General features: G+C 35.9%; 2 protein-coding genes across 2 annotated transcripts; one reads left to right on the top strand and one right to left on the bottom strand.

The window, feature by feature from the left end:
• The first annotated feature begins 835 nt into the window (after positions 1 to 835).
• On the top strand, positions 836 to 5,982 carry LOC123866614 (deoxyribose-phosphate aldolase). The gene is made up of 6 exons (XM_045908269.1): positions 836 to 1,006; positions 1,130 to 1,323; positions 1,897 to 2,035; positions 3,048 to 3,277; positions 4,244 to 4,390; positions 4,974 to 5,982. The coding sequence occupies exons 1-6, from the start codon at positions 979 to 981 to the stop codon at positions 5,139 to 5,141; spliced, it is 906 nt and encodes a 301-aa protein (XP_045764225.1). The 5' UTR covers positions 836 to 978; the 3' UTR covers positions 5,142 to 5,982.
• Positions 5,983 to 6,622: 640 nt separating this feature from the next.
• On the bottom strand, positions 6,623 to 15,764 carry LOC123866612. Its single transcript, XM_045908268.1, has 5 exons — positions 15,604 to 15,764; positions 8,961 to 9,857; positions 8,675 to 8,759; positions 8,302 to 8,443; positions 6,623 to 7,670 (listed from the first exon to the last, which is right to left on the bottom strand). Exons 1-5 carry the CDS (start codon positions 15,622 to 15,624, stop codon positions 7,514 to 7,516), a joined length of 1,302 nt encoding a protein of 433 aa, XP_045764224.1. The 5' UTR covers positions 15,625 to 15,764; the 3' UTR covers positions 6,623 to 7,513.
• Positions 15,765 to 21,585: the final 5,821 nt, after the last annotated feature.

Raw genomic sequence — 21,585 nt, 5'->3', positions numbered from 1 at the left:
AGTCCCTTGATTCTCTGTATTCGAAACTTACTTACTTAATAACTAATATTATGTAAGCACTTCGAAAAATGTATGGAGATTGGAGTGTAAAGGCAGGGAGAACGATCTCCGTGTATGACAAATGTAAATTAAAAATTTATAACACCACCGACAAGTTAAGATTACAGTAACTAGAAAAGAGCTGATAACTTTGAAACGGCTGAACAGATTTTCTTGGATTATAGCTAGTTAAGAACACTCTCGATCAAGCCAACTAAATTAAATAAAAATAAAATTAAAACTAAATTAAAATCGGTTCATTAGTTTAGGAGCTACGATGCCACAGACAGATACACAGATACACACGTCAAACTTATAAACACTTTATGGGCGGGGGTTAAAAAAGTGTCCGTTAAAATGTGCTACATAAATACATTATGTACTGGGATCGAGGGTAAACAAAGTCAGGGTGACAGGTTGAGAAATCGGATAATAGGTACCTATTATGTGGAGAGCTGCTGCAGTGCTGTGGAGTCAAATAGACTCATTTTAGACTAAATCTTTAGTCTATGGTATCCATTAGTGTTTATGGTGCATTTACACGGAGCAATACTCGTAAAGTTGAAATACTTGTGCACGTGTGAGAGTTTCAAGTACCGTGTAAATTCACCATTATTCAATTTTCCATAAACAAGCTAGTTCTGAGAATTTTTACCCTGTGGAGGTGGAGTCTGAAAGATGCCTCATGTCTGTACTCTGATGGTACTCTGTAAATCAATCTGTAACTTTTGTTTCTGGTCGGTGATCTGTAATCTGTGGTAGGTATAAGGTAGACATAATATAGTGATCTGTGAAGGTAGAGTTCTTTTCGTGTTCTTTTTGAATTTTGAAAAAAATTATACAGAATCGTTTGCACAGAGTAGGTGTTTGAAACTTGCAAGAACAGTAAGACTGAAGACAAGTTCATTTATTAATTTATTAGAATCATATCCCAAAACAATGGTGCAAGTTTTAGCAAAAACTTTAGGTGAGTTTCCAAAACTTTTTATCCAGGTGGCAGTTATCACTATCCAAGAATGATTTTAAGTATTATCCATTAAACACTGACCAAAAGATAAATTATAATAATCTAAACCACTTTATTTTTTAGATACGACGATATTGAACGATGTTCACGTAGACAAAACTAGTGTTGAGGCCCAAATAGACAAAATACTTCTTAGATATCCTGTTCATGAGGCTAATAATTATAAGCGATGGTTAATCAAAGCTGTTACTTTGATCGACCTGACGACGTTGTCTGGAGACGACACACGATCTAATGTTACTCGGCTGTGTGTTAAGGTATGATTTTATTTTTTAAGCTGATTGCATATTATCAGAAATTGTCTGTTAGAACTAAAAGATATTCCGGCTCAGTGGGAGGTATACTACCCATAGCTTTTGTAATGGACTTTACAAACTGATAATTTTACTGAATTGATCATAGGTACACTTCTGTTGTCAGCAAAGTGAGTACTGAGTGCAACCAAAAGTTTTTTAACAGACAAATTTTGATAATATTATAATATGGATCACCTTTCACAACTTGTTGGTACTAAACAAACTTGTTGTTTGAATTAATTTGTATCTGAATACCTATAGTAATATACCAAGGACTTTAGGCTATAAAGGTGCTTGAATGGTTAGATACCATTTCTATTCTAGATGTTGTAACAAATTCCGTATATCTGTAGCCTAATAAGCAGTAAGGCTAAGTCTGGCCTGCTATTTAGGGTGTCCAAGGTTTGATCCCTGGCATGCACCTCCAACTTAAAGCTATTTATTGATATTTCAATCAGTTCATTAGCTGTTACGGTTGTGAGTTTGTCCTTGATGTGAGTAGCAATATTTAATTTAGGTATTTCATTATTCCAGGCTGCCAATCCACTCCCATTTAAAGAGGAAAAAGAGAAGATTAGAACAGCAGCTGTGTGTGTATACCCAAACAGAGTAGGCGATGCACATGATGCCATTAAAAAAATGGGGTTGACCAAGGAAATTCAAGTGGCTTCAGGTGTGATAAATAATAATTGAAAAATCATAAACATAGAGCATGCATGTGCAAAATACAAAAGCTTTTGACAGTCATTATAATAAAAATAGAATTTGTAATGTTTAATAAATAAAAATAATCATTATAACATTAAGGCTTACCTAAGGGAAATGGATGTTTCAAATTATTAACAATGGTATTTTTACTAACAAGTGCTATTTGTTTAATGTTTATATTTTATATAAGAGTCAGTCTTATTGAAATAATAAGACTATTGCCGTATTCACAATCATTACTATGTCTCACAGTGTGCATTCAAATGTAGGTTCCACCAATCATTGATCATTGTAAATTACAGTGAATCATTTTCACTATATTTAAGCTATTGATTTTACTGAATAAATCACTCATTTATAAAATCCAGTTCGCTATGATAATGCTGTGTTATTTCAACTGTCACACTGCAGCTCTTTTTGTTAGCGTAGCTATTGTGGTTGGCCCCAAATTTTTAGTTCATCATCATTATCACCGGCTCAGTACTGAGTACAGGCTCAGTACTGAGAGGAGACTCAGAAAGTGAAGGGTTTGGCCATAGTCTACCACATTGGCCAGTGTATATTGGCAGACCTTTCACACATTTGAGAACATTATAGAAAACTCAGACATGCAGGCATCCTCACGATATTTTACTTCACGGTTAAAGCAAGTGATATTTTAAAAGGCACATAATTCCAAAAAGTTAGAGATGCTTTCTTCTTTCTTTCTTTCTTCTCTCTGGGTTGGTTTCTATACTTAAACAAAAGTTAGATGTGCATGCCCAGTCCGGCTAGCATGGGCAGTAGATAAAAATTATATCCCCGATTATATCCACTGATTTCTATGACATCAGTGGATATAATCAGGGGATATAATTTTTATCTACTGCCCACGCTAGCCGGGCAGGATCAAACCCCCCACCTCCCTAATAAGAGGTGGACATCTTAACCACTAGGCTATCACAGCTTTGTAGTTATGAATCATTAATTTATTACAGTGGCAACAGGCTTTCCATCTGGACAATATCCCCTACACACAAGACTGCCAGAGATCAAATACGCCATAGATATGGGTGCGACTGAGATAGACGTAGTTCTTGACCGCAGCCTAGTTCTGATGGGGAAGTGGGACACCTTGTACAAGGAGGTACTGCAGATGAAGGAGGCCTGTGGAAACGCTCACTTGAAGGTTATCCTAGGAGTTGGGGAGCTTGCCACTTATGAAAATGTATGTAGACTTTTGAAGTAAATTCTGAAATAAAAATGTAGAATAAAATAATATTTTCAAGTAACAAACAGTTCTTTAAGCTGTCATGACTTGAGAGTTAACTCTGATCTTTTTCGGACAGAAGTAACTTTGAAAATGACGGCCAAATCTAACAGCTGTTTTGAGGCCGCCATCTTTTCGATGTGGTACCAAATATAGATATTGCACATTTAAATAGAAACTGCCATAGAAGGATTGCAATGCACTCGCTCACTATTAGTTACAAGGCACTGTTGCAACCAGAATACCATAAATTCAGCCAATTATACAATTGCGACTGTAATAATGATTGATGCAGGTTTTTCGGAATCGACCTGCTGTTTTTAAGCTGTCATCTTAGAAAGTGGGTCAAATTACCTACAATAGTGTTAGAGACTATGTTTTATTGTAAAGATTGTTTAGTGCAAAAATGTCTCTGTTACCAGTTCACTACTAACTTCTGAACTAATCATAAGGTTCTTCAGGGATAAGTTGCATCTTGAAAACTAGTGTAACCTATCAATTAATAAATAATAGAAAACTAATAAATAAAAGAAAAAATTTAAAAGGTCATAAACACACGCTGATCAAGCCTCGATAGCTCAACGGTTGAGGAGCGGACTGAATTCCGCAAGGTCGGCGGTTCAAACCCCACCCGTTGCACTATTGTCGTACCCACTCCTGGCACAAGCTTTACGCTTAATTGGAGGGGAAAGGGGAGCGCACAGCTTTTTTTTTAATAAAGAGTATTAGCCTTGCTAATCATGACTAATATTCTTTATAGAAAAAAGCTGTGCGCAACATATAGTGATATTTATGACTCCCAAAAAGGAAAAGCTTCTCTATTTGTCATGTTTCTTTAATTAAATAAAAAATATAATATAGTTGTAGCTAATTTGGCAATAATTTAAATTTTTAATCTGTCTCATTTTACTCTCACATTTTTAGGTATACAGTGCTTCAATGGTAGCCATGTTGGCCGGAGCTGATTTCATCAAAACATCCACCGGGAAAGAAGCTGTGAATGCAACATTGCCTGTAGGACTTGTTATGTGCCGAGCTATACGTAACTTCTACCAAATGACCAGTATCAAGGTAAATTACTTTCATATATGTTCATATTTTAAAACCCTTACAAAACCTTTTTTTGTCGACCCCCCTGGTGCAATGGTGAGCGATGTGGTCTTATAAGTGGAAGGTCTCGGGTTCGATTGCTGGCAAGGGCAGTTTTGGAATTTATAATTTCCACAGTTGTCATTTGTCCGGTCTGGTGGGAGGCTACGGCCGTGACTTACCATCCTACCGGTAAAACCGTGCCGCCAAACGATTAAGCGTTACGGCACGATTCTGTGTAGAAAGCGATATGGGTTATGGATTAAATGAACCTTTTCCAAGTTAGCCTGCTTCCATCTTAGATTGCATCATCACTTACCATCAGGTGAGATTGCCGTCAAGGGCTTGTACTATTTCGACTATTTACGTGGGTATGGCAGGGATAAGCTATATTGATAATGGAAATCACTCACAATAGTTTAAACATTAAAATCCTTACAAAACTTGCAGAAATTGTCTTACTCTCTGTCTTACGGATGTTTACACTGCAAAAATTGACTTCTGCAGGACATTGCAGGATTTACTTGCTACGTGTACTTGGTCTAAAACTACCCTCTATTTACAGGTGGGGTTGAAACCAGCAGGGGGTATAAAGACCTCTCGTGATGCAGTCAACTGGCTTGTCTTGGTGTATACCGAGCTGGGACCAGAATGGCTCACTCCACAATTGTTCCGCATTGGAGCCTCCAGTCTCCTCGATGTCTTGGAAAAGGATATAAAAAAATTATGTTAAATGCCAAGTTTTTGTATGGTGGCAACACTGGCCAAATAATTTTAATGTTCCTATAGGAAAGTTGAAAAAGGTGTCACCATAGAAATCCCTTTTAACTTTTTGATAATGTTTTTTTTTTTAATTTTAAATATTCTTCCATAGCTGTTTATTAAACAGGGTGACTTTTTAGTTGTCATATAAGATCGAACCTGCTATGTAGACATTGGATAAATTCTATCTACTATCTAATAACCATGTGTACTATCCATAAGTAAATTATAAAAACCCTGTTTATTTATTTATTTACTTATTTTCATTTTTCATGTACCAAAATTTTTCCAAAGTACCAAACCAAGTTATAAGTTAGAACCGGCTATGTAGACATTGGGAAAATTCTATCTACTAGCCATTAGTAGGTAATTTTACAAAAAAGCACAATAAGTAATTAAAAAATATAGCGAATCAATTAAGTATCAGTACTTTTGCCAACTTAACATATTCGGATTTCACTAGAGATCAAAGGAACCATCTGCGCCAGCTAATGGGTAGCGGCCGCCTTTGCTATCGTTTGGGGAGGGAATATTTTTTTTAATTGTTTTTTTTTTTTTGTTAGTAGAGATTTAGGTTCGTTAACTGGTTTGCTTTTTAAGACGTAATTATTCTAATAAAGGTGCTTGGGACCACTTATCGGTGTATACTTACCGATAAATATATGTGATCGTGTGATATTCCTAAAAAGACTACTGTGTAAAAGTGCCATTATGACATTAAAATGTATAAGAAACTGAAATCAGGTATAGTATGTAAGTACTCGTAAGTGATTTAAAGATAGTGATTACCAAATTATGTTAATTAGCACTTATATTGCTTTAAAGTTTTGTATTTTGGTATATAATTATGTATTTTATTAAGAGATTTTAAGAATAAATAAATCATAAATTTTGTGACACTAGCGGTTTAATTTATCTCACATGCACTTTGCACAAGTATTTCCTAAATCATAAGTTAAAATTAACAAAATTAGAACCATTAAAAACCTCAACATCGAGCCTCGTCGGTGACGGTACTTTTTATAGCAACCAAGTAATATTATATACCAAGTTAAGCCCCAGGGCCTATGCAGTTATGCTCACATACTCGTCCTTTTAACGTTTTTTTTTTAATTTCATTTTAAAGGGTTGGTTACAAAAACAAACTTTTTTGTTTATTTATTAAAGTTTTATTTAACTTATAGGTAGGTACATCACAATAAGAATAATATAAATAATTTAAGTAATTATTAAAATTTAAGGTCTTTTAGCTAAATGTACGTCGCAAATGTTCTTTAGTTATGGCACGGACATACTTGACATTTTATTATTCTGTTATAATAATTCTTTCCAATTTTATTATTATTATACGTATTAAGACCTTTAATTTTAATGAAAAAAATTACCATTACGTAAAAATCTCTTAAAATATTATTTGGCGAATAATAAAACGTTAATATTTTAATATTCTACTTAGTTATTATATTATTGCTTAATTTTAAGTTAATGCTCATTTGTATTTTATTGCCTGAAAAATAATAATGTAAGAATACTATACAAACCTTATGTTTAAGTAATGTACGACTTAAATATACTTAACGCGCAAACACATTACTGTGTTGTGGAGTGTTGTGACGCGAAGGAAGGTGCTCGGAGTCGTACCTACATTTTACTTACTTAGATAGAAGACGTGCACAATGCAGTCTTGGCGCGCACTTAGACCCTGGACGATCTTCGTACTAGATTACTTTCAACACTCCACAACAGAACAGTAATGTTTGTGTAGCTTTATGCTTGTTCTGAGGATTTATTAATCGTTTGTGGCATTGAATGTGCAGCAATTTCCAGCGTGTTTTGTGAATAAAAATTCAGTTATAGCTACACAATCATTAAACTGAATTAAAATTACAGATCTAAAAATAATAATTTAGAGAATAATGTTCAACGTTCTTAAAAATAATAGCCCTGCCTTTACAATTTACTTTAGGGATTGGTTTAAACAATCAAAACGAATCACATAACACCAATGTTTCTATATCCAACACCAGTCGCCATAGTTGTGTGGGAGTGTGAGGCGGTTTATCGTTCCAGCCACATTAATGGCCAACAACGCGATGTCCAACGGCGTTTCGCGCTAAACGTAGATGTAGCCACGATCAACGTACAACGGCATTCACAATGCCGTTTGGCGTAGACGATTTTAACCCAAATTCAATTTGCATTAGACGTTAACCGTTTAAGTGTGGCCACTCAGTTTAACGCGTTGATTATGGTGTTATTGGGCATTGACGTTAACCTTAATGTAGCCGCACACCAAATCGATTATATGTATAAACTGTATATGTAAGACTGCCTACATTAATTTCAGTCCGTCACCACGGGAGCTTCCGCCCGAAAACCAAGTTCAGGGTCCGCGTCGTAGTTGACAACGCGGAGCTTTCCAAACTTGTCCACGTATCCATAATGTCCCCTTACGTGGCCATCGTTGTCTCGCTCTTCGTACCGGAACTGGCGGTTTTTACTGAAAAATAGACGTGATAAGTTCAGCATCTTTTCTACGACTTCTTCATCGTAACACTCTTGGCAGAGCGGTCGTGGTTATCACGAAGTGGCGTTTTTGGGGGCAGATGTTATTATGCCTCACGAGCATTCGCCACTTTCCCTGCTGGCCGATAGTCTGGTACACTCGTGCACACGTAGTTTGTACGATTACTCGCTAGTTAAATTACTTTTTATAAGGCTCGTTTGCTTGATATTATTTGTATCACAAATTTTTGCGCTTAACGCTCTTAGCTGTTATGCCAAGAACATTAAGCTAACAAACGTTAGAAAAACTCTAGATATAACAGAATTCAAGAGAAATTGTACCTATTACGCAAACACAAGACAAGCGTCGCTGCATTATCAGAATTCAAATTCAACCTCAGTTAGACACTCGTCTGTCGGTATCTTAGTTATTTTGTGGTGATCATATAGAAGTAAGCCCGACTATGGTCAAAATCTATAGGTCTCTATATTTTCATTAAATTATCGATCCAGATAAAAAACTAAGCCTAGTCAGCTTGGTCATCTTTGAACTGGATTGATCCCATCCAATTTATTACTCAAAAGTGTGGTTTTCATCCAATTCCGAGATTTTTTCAAATATTTACCCTTTTCCAGTATCGTAGCCAAACTGATAGCTATGTGGTCCTTTCATTCCGTGCATCCTAAATTCGGTACGTTCTCCTTTAGACTTGGGTTCAGATTTATGCTTGCGCTGTTCTTTTCTTGGATGAGTAGGATGTATGTGATCTGTAAAGGTGAAAAAATTGTTTGTAATTTTTATAGGTTCCTGGAAAGAATTGTCTTTAAAATATCCGTAGAAAGATTTGTATAAAGAAGGAACAGTTTTATAACGAGGAGATATAGAGGCAGAGAACAGATAAAATGCTTGAACGATTAAGTAGAAAAAGTCAGACAATTTTGAAAAGAGCTACTCTCAACAAGATTTTACAGATAATTTGAATTTATGATGGAACTAACTTCCATGATGTCTGTGGTTGGATTCTGAAACGTCTTGTTCTGTATTGTTCTCTTCTTCGTATGTGTCACCAGATGCAGCTGCCGGCTGAAATAGTTTAACAAAGATTAATATGTAGGTCACACGAAAGAAAATATAGGTATGCTGGTAATTGGTATGGTTTGATTAATTTACGCTATTAATTCGATCCATCAGGTCTTCCTCGGACCGCATCAAAACCTATTTGAAATCTAATTATGGTCGTATAAGGTTTGGTAGCAAGTTGCTTATGTTTTAACAAATACTTACTTTCGCAGCCTCTTTTTGTTGCTTTCGTTTCTTCTGGGTTTCTTCGTAGAAATAATTCTGCTTTTCTTTTGTCGGAGTCAAATGTTCACTATTATGATGTATATCTTCAGATTGAGGATTAATGGTAGATATGTCATCTTCAGATTCCTCTTGGTATTGAGATATCGGTATAGGTATCGGCTTGAATTCGTTGATGTACTTTTTGGGGTATAGCCTTGTCGGATTCTTATATTCCTGAGGATTTCCTGGTGGTGTTATATATGCCACAGGGAGAGGTTCTGGACTTATTCTAAACACAGGATGTGGTTTCTTTAAAGGTGGTCTTAAAATTGGTAATTTTATGTTTACTTTTTGGTTCTGAGTGTGATCTATTTCCTCTAATGGCAATTCTAGTTCAGCAGAAGGGGATATAATTACATAATCATCTTGAGCATTTTCTATTGGTGGTAATAGATTTCTTGATGGTACTGTTATAACTTGACCTCTGTGAAGTATTTTGCCTGTTCTCAGATTAGCTCTCGCTTCGTTTGGATTGAGCTGTATATCTTGCGGAGTAAGTGGTGCATCCTGTTGCTTTGCATTAGTTGCAGCGATAGGATACCATTCAGTCTGCTCTCCAGGTTCTGCAGGATTAGCAAAATATTCGTTTTGTTTGTCTGGTGATGGCGGTAGTAAGTATGTGGCAGGAGTAGGGACTGCGTCACGGATTACTTCTTCAGGTTTATGTGGATCGGGTGGAATCAGATAACTATCGACATTATCATCTGATACATAGTAAATCGGTAGAGACTGTATCTGCTCCTCACGGATCGGTACCCTTTTGGTTATTGTATGTGTATTTTCTAATGGCTGTAACGGTATTTTTATCGCTGCTATAGAAACCACGCCTATGGAAACCTGAAAAGATAAAAAATACTCCAATGTTAGGTAGGTAGACTGTACTTGAAAACTATACCTAATACATTCGTGAGCTAGATGTTGATGATGAAAATGATATAACAGTTCGTGAGATTGAATAAAAATAAATTAGAACTAGATCATTTTTATAGTCTACTAATTTAACGGGCGACCAAAAGGAATAAATTGTTGTCTATTACATCACATTATGTAATGTGATTGGAAAAAGTGTGCCGCGAAAAGAAAAAAGTGTTCTAAAAACTAATAGGAAATCGCTGCTGTCTTGTGGCGACCGCTACAAATAAAATGATAGACAGCAGTTCGCAACACAATGCGTATACCTATAGGTAATTGTAGATAGGTACCTACGGTTTTTTTCCTATAGTATAAAATAGGTAAAAAACAAGTTCGTATCCATCATTGTTGAGGGTCTTGAACTCGCGACCCCTTCCAATAATGGATGGGATCACGAAATTGTAAATAATGTGGTTGGCGGTGGGGGGTTTTTTTTTTCTTAAAAAGAATATTAGCCATGCTAATCGTGACTAATACTCCCCTTTCCCCTTCAATTAAGCGTAAAGCTTGTAGCAGGAGTGGGTACGACAATAGTGCAACGGGTGGGGTTTGAACCGCCGACATTTCGGAATTCACTCCGCTCCTCAACCGTTGAGCTATTGAGGCTCTGTTGAGGGTCTTGAACTTGTGACCCCTTCCAATAATAATGGATGGGGTCACGAAATTTTAAACAATGTGGTTGGCGGTGGGTTCCCTGATTCATTCGCATTAGGTACCTAATAAACTGTGATTTAGGTTTAACGATTACCTACTATGTAGGTACCCGATGTTACTGATATGAGTAGACCGATGACTATCGTCCAAAAATTAATAAATAATGACAATCAATCCTATCTGTAATCTGTCGATAGGTTACTTGGTTCGTCGCTACGTTGTTTTACTGTCAAAAATAGTATGGGTCTTTTTGAAAAATAACAACGTCATCATCTACAGATTACGGATAGATTGACTAAGTATAATTATTTCGCCGTAATAGGCGATGACGGATTTTAGGAATACCTACCTACTTAGATTTCAAAACTATTTTAAGATTGTTCTAAAATTCTAATTAACGGCTCAAAGGCTGGCCGCAGCAGGGGACACTCAGATCAAAGAACCGTGAACAGCTTATTTTGAAATCGAAAGTGCTTGTTTATTCAGACTTCTTTCAAAGTGAAAATAAGTCCACGGCGTGAAATTGCAATTCGTTCGATAGGTATGACTCGATCAATGTCAAAGACAAGGTTATTAAGTGATTTAGACGAATCTTCGGAGTCTTCAGAAACCAGCCTTGGGCCGTCTTTATAAGATTCAATATTAGTAGGTCGAGGAAGGCAAAGAGCTCGGAGTTTTTCAGTATTGGATTTGATCGATTGAACGGAAGGATGAATGTAATAAAATATACCTAAGTACTTTAAACACCCTTCAAAGAGTAGTTACACTAAAATTTTAAGTTAAAAGAATGACAAAAGAGTATTGCGAAGTATTTTTAAATTTAGCAATTTGACCGCGACTTCTCCCGCCGATTGAGAAATATCTGAATACCGATCGATTGAAAAAAAATAAGTAACCTTATGAAAATTTTCGAATCCAATCCAATTGTGCGCTTACAAAATATGCCAACTGACGATTTTATTATTGTAATGATTACTTTCTAATATTTTCAATTACGGCCTAAATACAAATTATTGGTATTTTTTATTTACATCAACATATGAGTTTTTTTTATAAGATACAAAAATATCTACCTACCTACTATTCTGAAAAGTTTTTCAGCAATTTTCATAAATCTGGGATTTTTAGTAACAGACAGGTAACTAGCAAACCATGACAGGACGATATGGTACGGGGTGGGACGCCCCGCACACCCTCCCGTCTCACCTCATACCCTGATTGCCATGTCCATACGCCGATTGCCATTTCGACCTGTTACGAACTATACCTACATACTTACCTAACCTTTTAAAAGAAACTTTTGAAAACGCTTTAGAAGTTAGTCTTCACTTCACATAGCACCTATGTTTTTATACAGGCAACTCTTAGGTACTATCGTTACATAAGAATTATTTTTTCTTCGCTGATAATTTTTTTACAAGTTAAAACTAATTTTTGAGGCTATACAGTTTGCCCATTTGAACTTTATTTCTTTGGTTAGCTTAGCCCATTGAGTGCCACTAAAGCGTGAATCTACCTCGTTGCGGTCAGGGTTAATGATGCAAATAGGTAGGTACACCTATTTACGAGTAGGTACTTTCTAGGACTGCCCTAGAAAGCCACAGCTTTCAATGGCGACGCTTCTGCGGTTTCAGTGTCTATAAATACCTAAGTATTGATATCGGTTTCCAAAGTATCTTCGTCTGCAATTATTTTATTAACAGTTATTAACTTATCTATTGCGAAATTCAAGACCATTTTAGAAGGTTCCGCTTTTAAATCTACTTCAAAAAAATAGTAGGTTATATGACGGTCTTTCGTCATATTATTGTATTAAGTATTTAAAACTCTTTATTCATCGGACAAATGTAGGTAACTATCTATGTATATTGTATATACAATTGGGTACCGTCTAGTAAGTACCTAGTCACTCTTTTTTGGTGCACTCAGATCTTCATTTTATTAAGATCTTCGGACCAAACTCAATGGATCATCAGATCCATTGAGTTATCAGGATCATCTTGGATCATTGTCTTAGGTAATACGAGTACTTTAGTAGGTAGGTACCTAGGTACCCAGTCTATCATACGTTCATTGAAATTATTAATTACTAGCTGATGCCCGTGACTTCGTTCGCGTGGATGTAGTTTTTTAAATCCCGTGGGAACCCTTTGATTTTCTGGGATAAAAAGTAGCCTATGTGCTAATCCAGAGTATAATCTATCTCCATTCTAAATTTCAGCCCAATCCGTCCAGTAGTTTTAGCGTGAAGGAGTAACAAACACACACACACACACACATACAAACAAACTTTCGCCTTTATAATATTAGTGTGATTTCGTTACCAGGCAATAATATAAGTAGTTCGTTACAAATTCAAAAGCCCGACTGCGAATAGGAAGGTAAGTAAGTAAGTATATCAAATCTTTTGTTTTTGCCAGCAGTTTCATTGAAATCTAAACACCTTAACAAATTATCACTTGCCGTACCTAATCGAAATATTTTTGTTAATGTTTAAGGTCGTTAAACGGTTCAAATGCAAATCAGCACACAAGAGACCAAGGAACTTTTAACAACTTGGAGGTAACAAAGAGAATAATCAAATTCAAGCATCAGTAAGTATAGGTAACTACAATGCGCGTCAGGTTGAGATGGCAACTGGGGTAAGAACGCCCCGCATACCTGCACAGGCGGATAAAGGCGAATGACGTGCGGGTGTGCAGGCCATCCCCTTGCCTCATACCCCGATTGCAATCAATCTCAACCTGTCGTGTACTATACCTAGGTAGGTAGGTATAGTACGCGACAGATTTACTATAAGTTATTTATACCTATAAGTTATTTATTATAATCCCACTTCTGAAGGTTTTTATTTTTTGGGCAAGCGCGCTACATCTTAGGCTACATCATTTGCCAACAGGTCTGATTGCAGCCAAGCGCTAGCCTATAAATTAAAAAAAAAAATGTACAGATACCTACTTGGTACCTACGTATAACTTTTGGGTTTGAAATAAATAGGTACGTGTTTCAGGATGTTTGAAAATCCACCCCCTCACTGATTTTCAAATACTCCATTCGAGCCAAGCCTTGGCGAGTCTGTCAGATACATTATTTTATACCTACCGTCGTACTTAACTTAATTAGTCTACCTACAGCTGTTTAGTTATTTAATAATAACAATCTCCTTCGCAGAGTTATTACAGAACACAGAATCTATTTTAAAGGTCGTTATAATTTTAATGAACTATCTCAGCTACTGAGAGAAGAGAAATAATATTAAAATGAAAGTGCAACTAATAGTCCGCGACTAGAGGCCTTCCTAAGAAAATCACCACACTGGAAGCGGAAAAGGCTGTATAAAGGCTTGGACATACAAAACGCGCGACGGATCGCAGCACCATGTGTGTTCAAATACAAAGAACAGAATAAAGCGTTGTCCACACATACCCGGGTCCTGTCAGATGGGAAAAAATTGCTTGCCTACCTTTTGTATTTAAATTGTTTATACAGTTTTGACGATCTGCCTGGTGCAGTGGTAAGCGCTGTGGTCTTATTAGTTGGAGATCCCAGATTCAACTCTCGGTTGGGGTTTAGAATTTTATAATTCCTAAATTTCTGGTCTGGTCCGGCAGGAAGCTTTGGCCGTGGCTAGTTACCACCCTACCGGTAAAGCTGTGCCGCCAAGTGATACGTACGTTACGTAACGTATACCTACGTTCCGGTGCCGTGTAGAAACAAAAAGGGCCTAATGTCCTGGGTATGCGTGGACCACACTTAAAGGCAACACTGCAGGGTATACATAGGAGCCGCAATATTGCACTGGCACGTCGTCTCCGTCGTTTTGCAGTGTGGCATGTTTCATACAGTTGCTTGTACTAGGTATAGAATGTTACACGCATACGCGCGCGTTCAGTGTCGTCCTGCCATTTCAATCGCTCGTCGCTACCATATCGATTTATTTACCTATATCTGTTCTAGCTTTAGCGCTTAGTTACGTGATAAAAAGTTATGTTAGTAAAACCGCAAAACTTGTACTGCTTTTATAAACAAGTGTTATTTAATCGATGGACGACGTTAACTGCTCTGGTTATGCAGGTAGGTAATGTAATAGATCGATTTCCCGGAAAACTTAGTGTTACCTAGCTGGTATTTATTTACAACAAATAGGAACCTAGGTAGGTAAGTACATAAGAACTTGTGTAATGCTGCAATTAACCTAAAGTCTGGACGAGGTACCGTAAGTCGAATTAGTAGGTATATTATTAGATTAGTAATATCTCACATAGTAAGTCCTAGCTATAGCAACTTAGGTAGGTACTTATAGGTATACCTGCCTATTAACATAATTTAGGGGGGTTCGGTTCATATTTAAAAAAAAGAAAGAGTTCCGTTCCCGAACGGTGACCAACGGGACGCTCTAATAGAGCCGTCCGACTGTCGCGCGTCGGTTTGTCAGCGGGCTGTACCTATCTCATGAACCGTAATAGGTAGAGAAATGAAATTTTCAGAGAGTGCAGTACCTACCTACTTATCTCTATTGCTGCTTTAAAAACAAATACTTCATACAATTTTCAAAACGGCCGCCACGCAAATTAAAAACGAAGTTTTATAATAATATTATGTAATACGATGGTTTGGATGGGCGAATTTTTTACTGAGCAATCAATCATCACTAATTGCTTTCGGTGAAGAAAAACATCGTAACACAGGTATAGATAGGTACCTAAGTATATTATATGCCCGAGAGCTCCCCATAATATTCTCTAGTATGTATAGGGTAGGTAGGTACATAATACTGTTATGTGAAGTCTGCCTTAATACTTGGTGGAATATGGCAACCCCTTCTCATTCCAAGAGGAGATCCGGGCTGAACTGGCGATGGGTTGGGATGACAACGATATACGGTAAATAGGATATAGTTTGTAGGCGCATGTCTCAAATAATTTAGACTGGACCGATTTTGATATACTTAGTTCAAACTATTGTACCTACATTGTCAAATTCTTAATAAAAATAATAAAGAATCAAAAAAACTTACAAGTAAAGTGTGCACCCACATTTTTATTCGTAAACCAACACCTAGATTACGTCACTGATCTATTTCTCTTTCACGTTTGTTTAATAATTTAAATGATGGTCACAACACTGCGTCTGGTCTTGGCGGTTATTTGATCTGCGCTCGCGCAGCCTCTCTCATAGCGATAATGAAGGCGGACGACGGTCACGCTTGCGTTTTATAGATCAACGATTCCGATCTACTTGTAGATATAGGAAATTGTCTTAAATTTTTATTTTGTTTAACAAGCAGCTGCTTAGATAAGGTAAGTATGTTGTTTGAGTTTTATCTGCGAATTTTGAACAGTCGCGCGTAATGCGCAGTTACCTAGTAGGTATAGGTAACTTAACAATTTTGACCTTAAGGTGGAAGCGACGGGCCTGCCCGCGAAATTCTAATTTGGTTTTTCGCAATTTGTAAACTAATACATCGTAGGCTTAAGGCATTTTAATTGCGCCAATGGCAGTATCATCCTCACAGGTTCATATAAAAATCTTTACTTGAAAGAGTCCAGTTTAAGAAATATAGCACTAGTATTGAATAATTTGTCTGTAAAATTAGTCGATTCTAGAGCTAATTTCTTAAACTTACCTACATAATCAGATAGGTATTGTAACTATGGTACCTACCACCTACTGTAACTTAATTAGTAGTAAGTGGGCAACCCTCATTAGTTGCGTGTAGCTACACTATACTTAGTTAGTATAAAAATAATTTTGTTATTAATTTAAACATTACATAGGTACCTACCTAGTTGAGAAAAATACCGTAATATTCGGTACCTGCGGATATTTATAGCACATAATAATGGCTATTATACCTTAGATGAGTAGAAAAATAAAACAATTAATGCATATCTATTCAAGGCGATATAGTTTAAATCAAACGTGTCAGATCTACTGAGCACGTTTATTTTATTTTCTATGATATGCGAGTAGGTACGCGCTAGTTAATCTATCTGTGGTCTGTCGATAATTTATTTAGCAACCCTTAAGCTACATTATTATTTGTTAAAGACTATACAATTTTTGTATTAAATTACGTTGCTAAGTACATTAGATACCCGGCAGGAAATTTGTACATCGACCTTTAGAAAGAGATAGCGTTTTCATAGATTGTTGTCTCTGTCGTTGAGACCGACTAAACTTCACATAGGTATGAATGAAAGAGACAACGCTTACGAAGCCGAAATCGTAGTGCACTCCAAACTAAAAAAGTTTGGCTCTGATTTGATTAACCAATCACATAATTTCCAGAAATCTGTCTTTGGTTTTCCAAATTTCCGTTAAAATATTCAATTTCAAAGTTACACGGTCCCAAAAATTTAATATAGATTGGTACAAATCTTTAAACACGTGTAACTTTAAAACTACTTAGTTATTTTTACGGAAACCTGGCATACCACAGACATAGATATTAGTTGGAACGTGTCTACAAAATTATATCGAGTTTGATTGGTTAATCAAACTACGTATGTATGTGCAAGCAAGTGACGGAGAGACCACCGTACCTTAGGAAGTAATAAGCTTTTCGGTACCTAGCATTAGAAATTCATAAAAACATATCCTGAGATTTCTTTTCAACCTGTGATTGATGAATGAATCCAAAGCAGTAAATTAAAAAAAAAACAGTATTTACACTTTGTTAGATTCTTTATTTGATACCGTCAGTACAGTAACTAGGTATTTGACCATTTTAAAATGCAATATTTATTATAATAATATGTATGACTTCGAACATTTGTACACGGGACATCATACTGAATCCAATATTAACCGCAATTAAAAATCATATTACATACATGTAATATACGGTACTATAATTTCTACTTTTCCTCTGGCGTGTTTTTAAAATAAATAAAAAAATATGAAATGCATTAAACTGACATACATTTATGTAAATGATTTTAAAATGAAATAATTTAAAGTATAAACAAGAACTGTTCTAATAAATAATAATTGACTAATTTTTTTAAGGTATAATAAGTAAAGCTTCAAAATAACTTGAAGTAGTGATAGCAGACAACCTAGGTACTTGAGTTTAAATGCAAAACTAATTTGCTTCAAGCTTAAAAGTTGCACTTTTTTTACATTTTTACTTAGAAAAAATACTTAGATCATATTTTATAGATGCGAGTGTCTCAGTACGCGACAGGTCGAGATGGCAATCGGCGTGGGGACGCCCCGCACACCCGCACACCCCCCGCGCTAATCCGGTGCAGAATAGCGCGGGTGACTTGCGGGTTAGTGGAGCGTCCCCCTATTTCAATGTTATATGTTGTGGCATTTCGAATGACATCTCTACCTGTCGCGTACCTACTATAGATAACTTGTTCAACTAAACTGGTACTAACACCTCAGTTGATTTTTCAATCGCTAAATAGATAAAAGAATTGATTGAGATTTTGTCAGATTTAAAATACAAAACAGTCAAAACGTTAAAATATTTTTTTCAGTTTATTTAGCTAATATAAAATCGGCCCTAATATATTTACACATGACTGTAAAATTTATGCTAATTGAAATTTACTTTTGTAAAAAAAATGATTCCAACATTTCATTTTGATTCGAGACAATATTGGTTCTAAGTCAATTCATAGATATGTTTTAATTAAATTAAGCTGATAAGCTAAACATGTATAACTTTTTTCAATAAAACGAACCTAAGCAAAAGTCCGAGATTCATAGTTAAGGACAGGAAAAAGAACACACCAAAGAAAAAATACATTTTTTTCCCTATAGTAATAGATATCGAATGAGAACATCAATTTGCGCTCAAACACATATTATGAGATAAATAGCTATGGATATCGTCGGTGCGTCGACCATTTTGTGAATAATGCCATTAAAACGAGATAGATTTATGTCAGTGATATAACGCTGTCTCGTTTTAACAGTGTCTTAAGTCTAAGCAAAGATCACAGTCTAATGGTGAAATTTATAGAGCGCACTCTGATTTTGCTTAGACTTAAGACTGAGTTAAAACGAAACAGATGTATATCTCTCACATAAATCTGTCTCGTTTTAACTCAATCTTAAGTCTGAGCAAAATAAAAGTGCGCTCTATAAATCTCACCTAAAACCCCGTTTACACAGCAATGGCACCGCACGTTCTTTGCAGGATAAATCTTACCAAGCAAGTATCTATCGCACATCGAGTATAGAACCGTTCACATGTAGCTTGTACTGCAAAAACAACAAACTGAATTATTCCACTAACGTTAACTGAGTTTTAGTTTTTTTTTACGGTTTTAAAACGGTTTTTAATAAAAACGTATACGAAAAATTGACAAATATTTTAGACACGCATTAAAAAAAAGTCGACGCAACGATGATATAACGAATAAACATACATACCACTCATGTTGAAACAGTTTATATTTAGAGATTTTCGAATTTTCAAACCTTGTACTTACAAATGAAACTGGTGTAGTATAATAACACCAGTCTAAAGTTGCTTTCTTATGCATAAGAGTGAACTCAAATCTCCCTAAATATTTGCTTTAACCCCTGTATTATGAAACTCTAGATAGATGCAATGCGATCGTCGCAATCATTTTTATTAGCTAAGTTCTAGTATACTCTTGCAGCTTGCTTATCATATGTGAATTTTACCCAATAGTTCCTATGGTCTCAAATCACTAAACAAAATTCATGAATCTTAAAAGTAATTTCTATCCTTTTCGGCAAACAATATTAAAGGAGACATCACTACCTATTATTATCAATTTATTTTAGGAATCTTTCAATCGTCAAATGATGTTTAAAGGAGGAATTTTGAAGTTGGACTGTTTTTGTATTGTTCAAAATATTTTTTACTAGTCAGTTAGTTTATTTGGCAATTTAAAAAGCCTTCAAATAGGCCTTTCTGACTTATATGTAACTACCGAATAGGCCTCAGAGTTCAAGAATAACAGCTAATGATAAGGACTGCTAATCCACGGATTGGATTTGATCCAGAGTTTCGTACCACAGAGGCAGAACAATTAAAATGACAACCAAAATTTCTAAGACAATCTAAATTATATACGCCTATCTAACCTAGTTAAACGATAAATACTCCTTACACACTACATTCGACTTATATGCTAGATTAGCAACATATTATCACATCTACCGACCGAGCCATAGCCGTACAAATGGAAATACTGCATTCACATCCACCATTTGCTCTAAAGAGCGGTTTATACAGAAGTGGCGAGTGGCGAAGATGTGGCGCGGACCGTCCACCGTGTATTAATAACTAACCTTGCAGAGTGGAGCCAAAGGGCTTTTAAAATAACAACTGAAATTCAGCTCTATTTACTTTCGCATACGGTTGAAATTGGTATTGACGAAAACAAACAAGGAAATCGTCTCTTCTTCGTATGCTTCACTAAATAAAGCTGAGTTTCAGTTATCAGCCTCTTTGATTTCACGCTGCCTGACAGCAACGACATGGAATAAAATCTGTAGAGCGGATTTTTACTTCAAGTTAAAATGAGAAAGCTATATGCCAAAACATCACGCTATTTCGTTTTAACTGTGTCTCAAATCTGAGCGAAGTCAAAGGTACACTCAACAGATCTCAGCTTATTAGTCTATGGAGGAAATATGGCTAGCCACAATATCTTCAATCGCCACTTTTGTATAAACAGCGTCTAATTGAAGTATACAATTGGAAATATTGAGATTTATTTTGAACATACATTTAATTAATTAATTCTAAACGCTTTTATGGATTTAATTTTATTCACACACAAAAAAGTAAACTTTGTTCAAAGACAGTCATCGCGCATCATACACTATTTAATAAGTACTGATACATCCAATTTAGTTCAATCTCATATCTATATATCGACAAGCAAAATAAAAACAATGTATAAAAAAGAAAAAACATCTCATTAAAAGACCTCTCCAGAATAGAATAAATGGTATACCCAACTGCCAATTTTTACCGCGCAATTTCTGATATATCTAAGAAATTGTATGAAGCCGCACGCACTCAGGAAAAAATACGCGCGAACGGTTTCATACAACCTTCATGACAGGATTCTGCAGAAAAAAATCGCGCGGTGAAATTTCGCAATGTGGACTTATCCTTAGAATTCCGAGTGGAATTTTCGCACAGCGAATCATGCGAATTATGCACAGCGAAGTATCTTATTCATAGACCAGAATTAACTGAACGGATGCAGTTGGTCTCAGGTATAAAGAGTTTGACTGATAAACAAAGATTGACTGACAGACCAATCACATGGCTGCACAGACAGTATACATCCCCGCAGTTACGCCATTTTACCACCAAATATATCGATAAATCGCCCACTGCGCAAGTTCAACGTCAAAGCTCTTTTTGCCTGACGTCGACTGCATTTATTTCCCATCTATTTGAGAGAGGTGCACTCTATTTCCTTCAAATTAATCATTTAAAAATCATCAAAAATATATCAATACACTCACAGATTTCCAAAAATTTACAGAGACGGCGACGCCCGAATTCTGTTCTAATATAATTAATTTAATTAAAAAAAATCACTATAGTAACTATTAATGGCATATTACATTAAGATTAAACAATAGGTATGAACGATCGGATCAGGATCGTGGAAACACTCACTCGAAATTCAAGAGACGGCGATAAGAATCCATATTGATCAAATACATGAAAATACATTGACGCGTCGTTTTATTTTCTCTCTCGTCTGGCTTTTACAATGATTAGCCAATGTCAAGATTGTAGTTATTTGTAACAAGTTAGCTAAACTATACAAGTATGGACCCCGTCTGTTCCGGCGCTCGCCGACATACGCACGGCACCCCCTTAGAGCACTTTCCAGTCAGTTTTAACAAAAAAACACTCCAAAAAGTCACAACACGCGCGCCAGCAAACGCCACCACAGACGAAGTCCTGACGCGTCGTTAGATTTTAAAATATGTAAGGTATTTTATTTAACGCAAGGACTATTTTCTATCTTCTAATAAT

Source organism: Maniola jurtina, chromosome 7 (genome assembly GCF_905333055.1).
Source record: "Maniola jurtina chromosome 7, ilManJurt1.1, whole genome shotgun sequence".
NCBI lineage: Eukaryota > Metazoa > Arthropoda > Insecta > Lepidoptera > Nymphalidae > Maniola > Maniola jurtina.
This window is presented reverse-complemented; position numbering and strand designations above follow the sequence as displayed.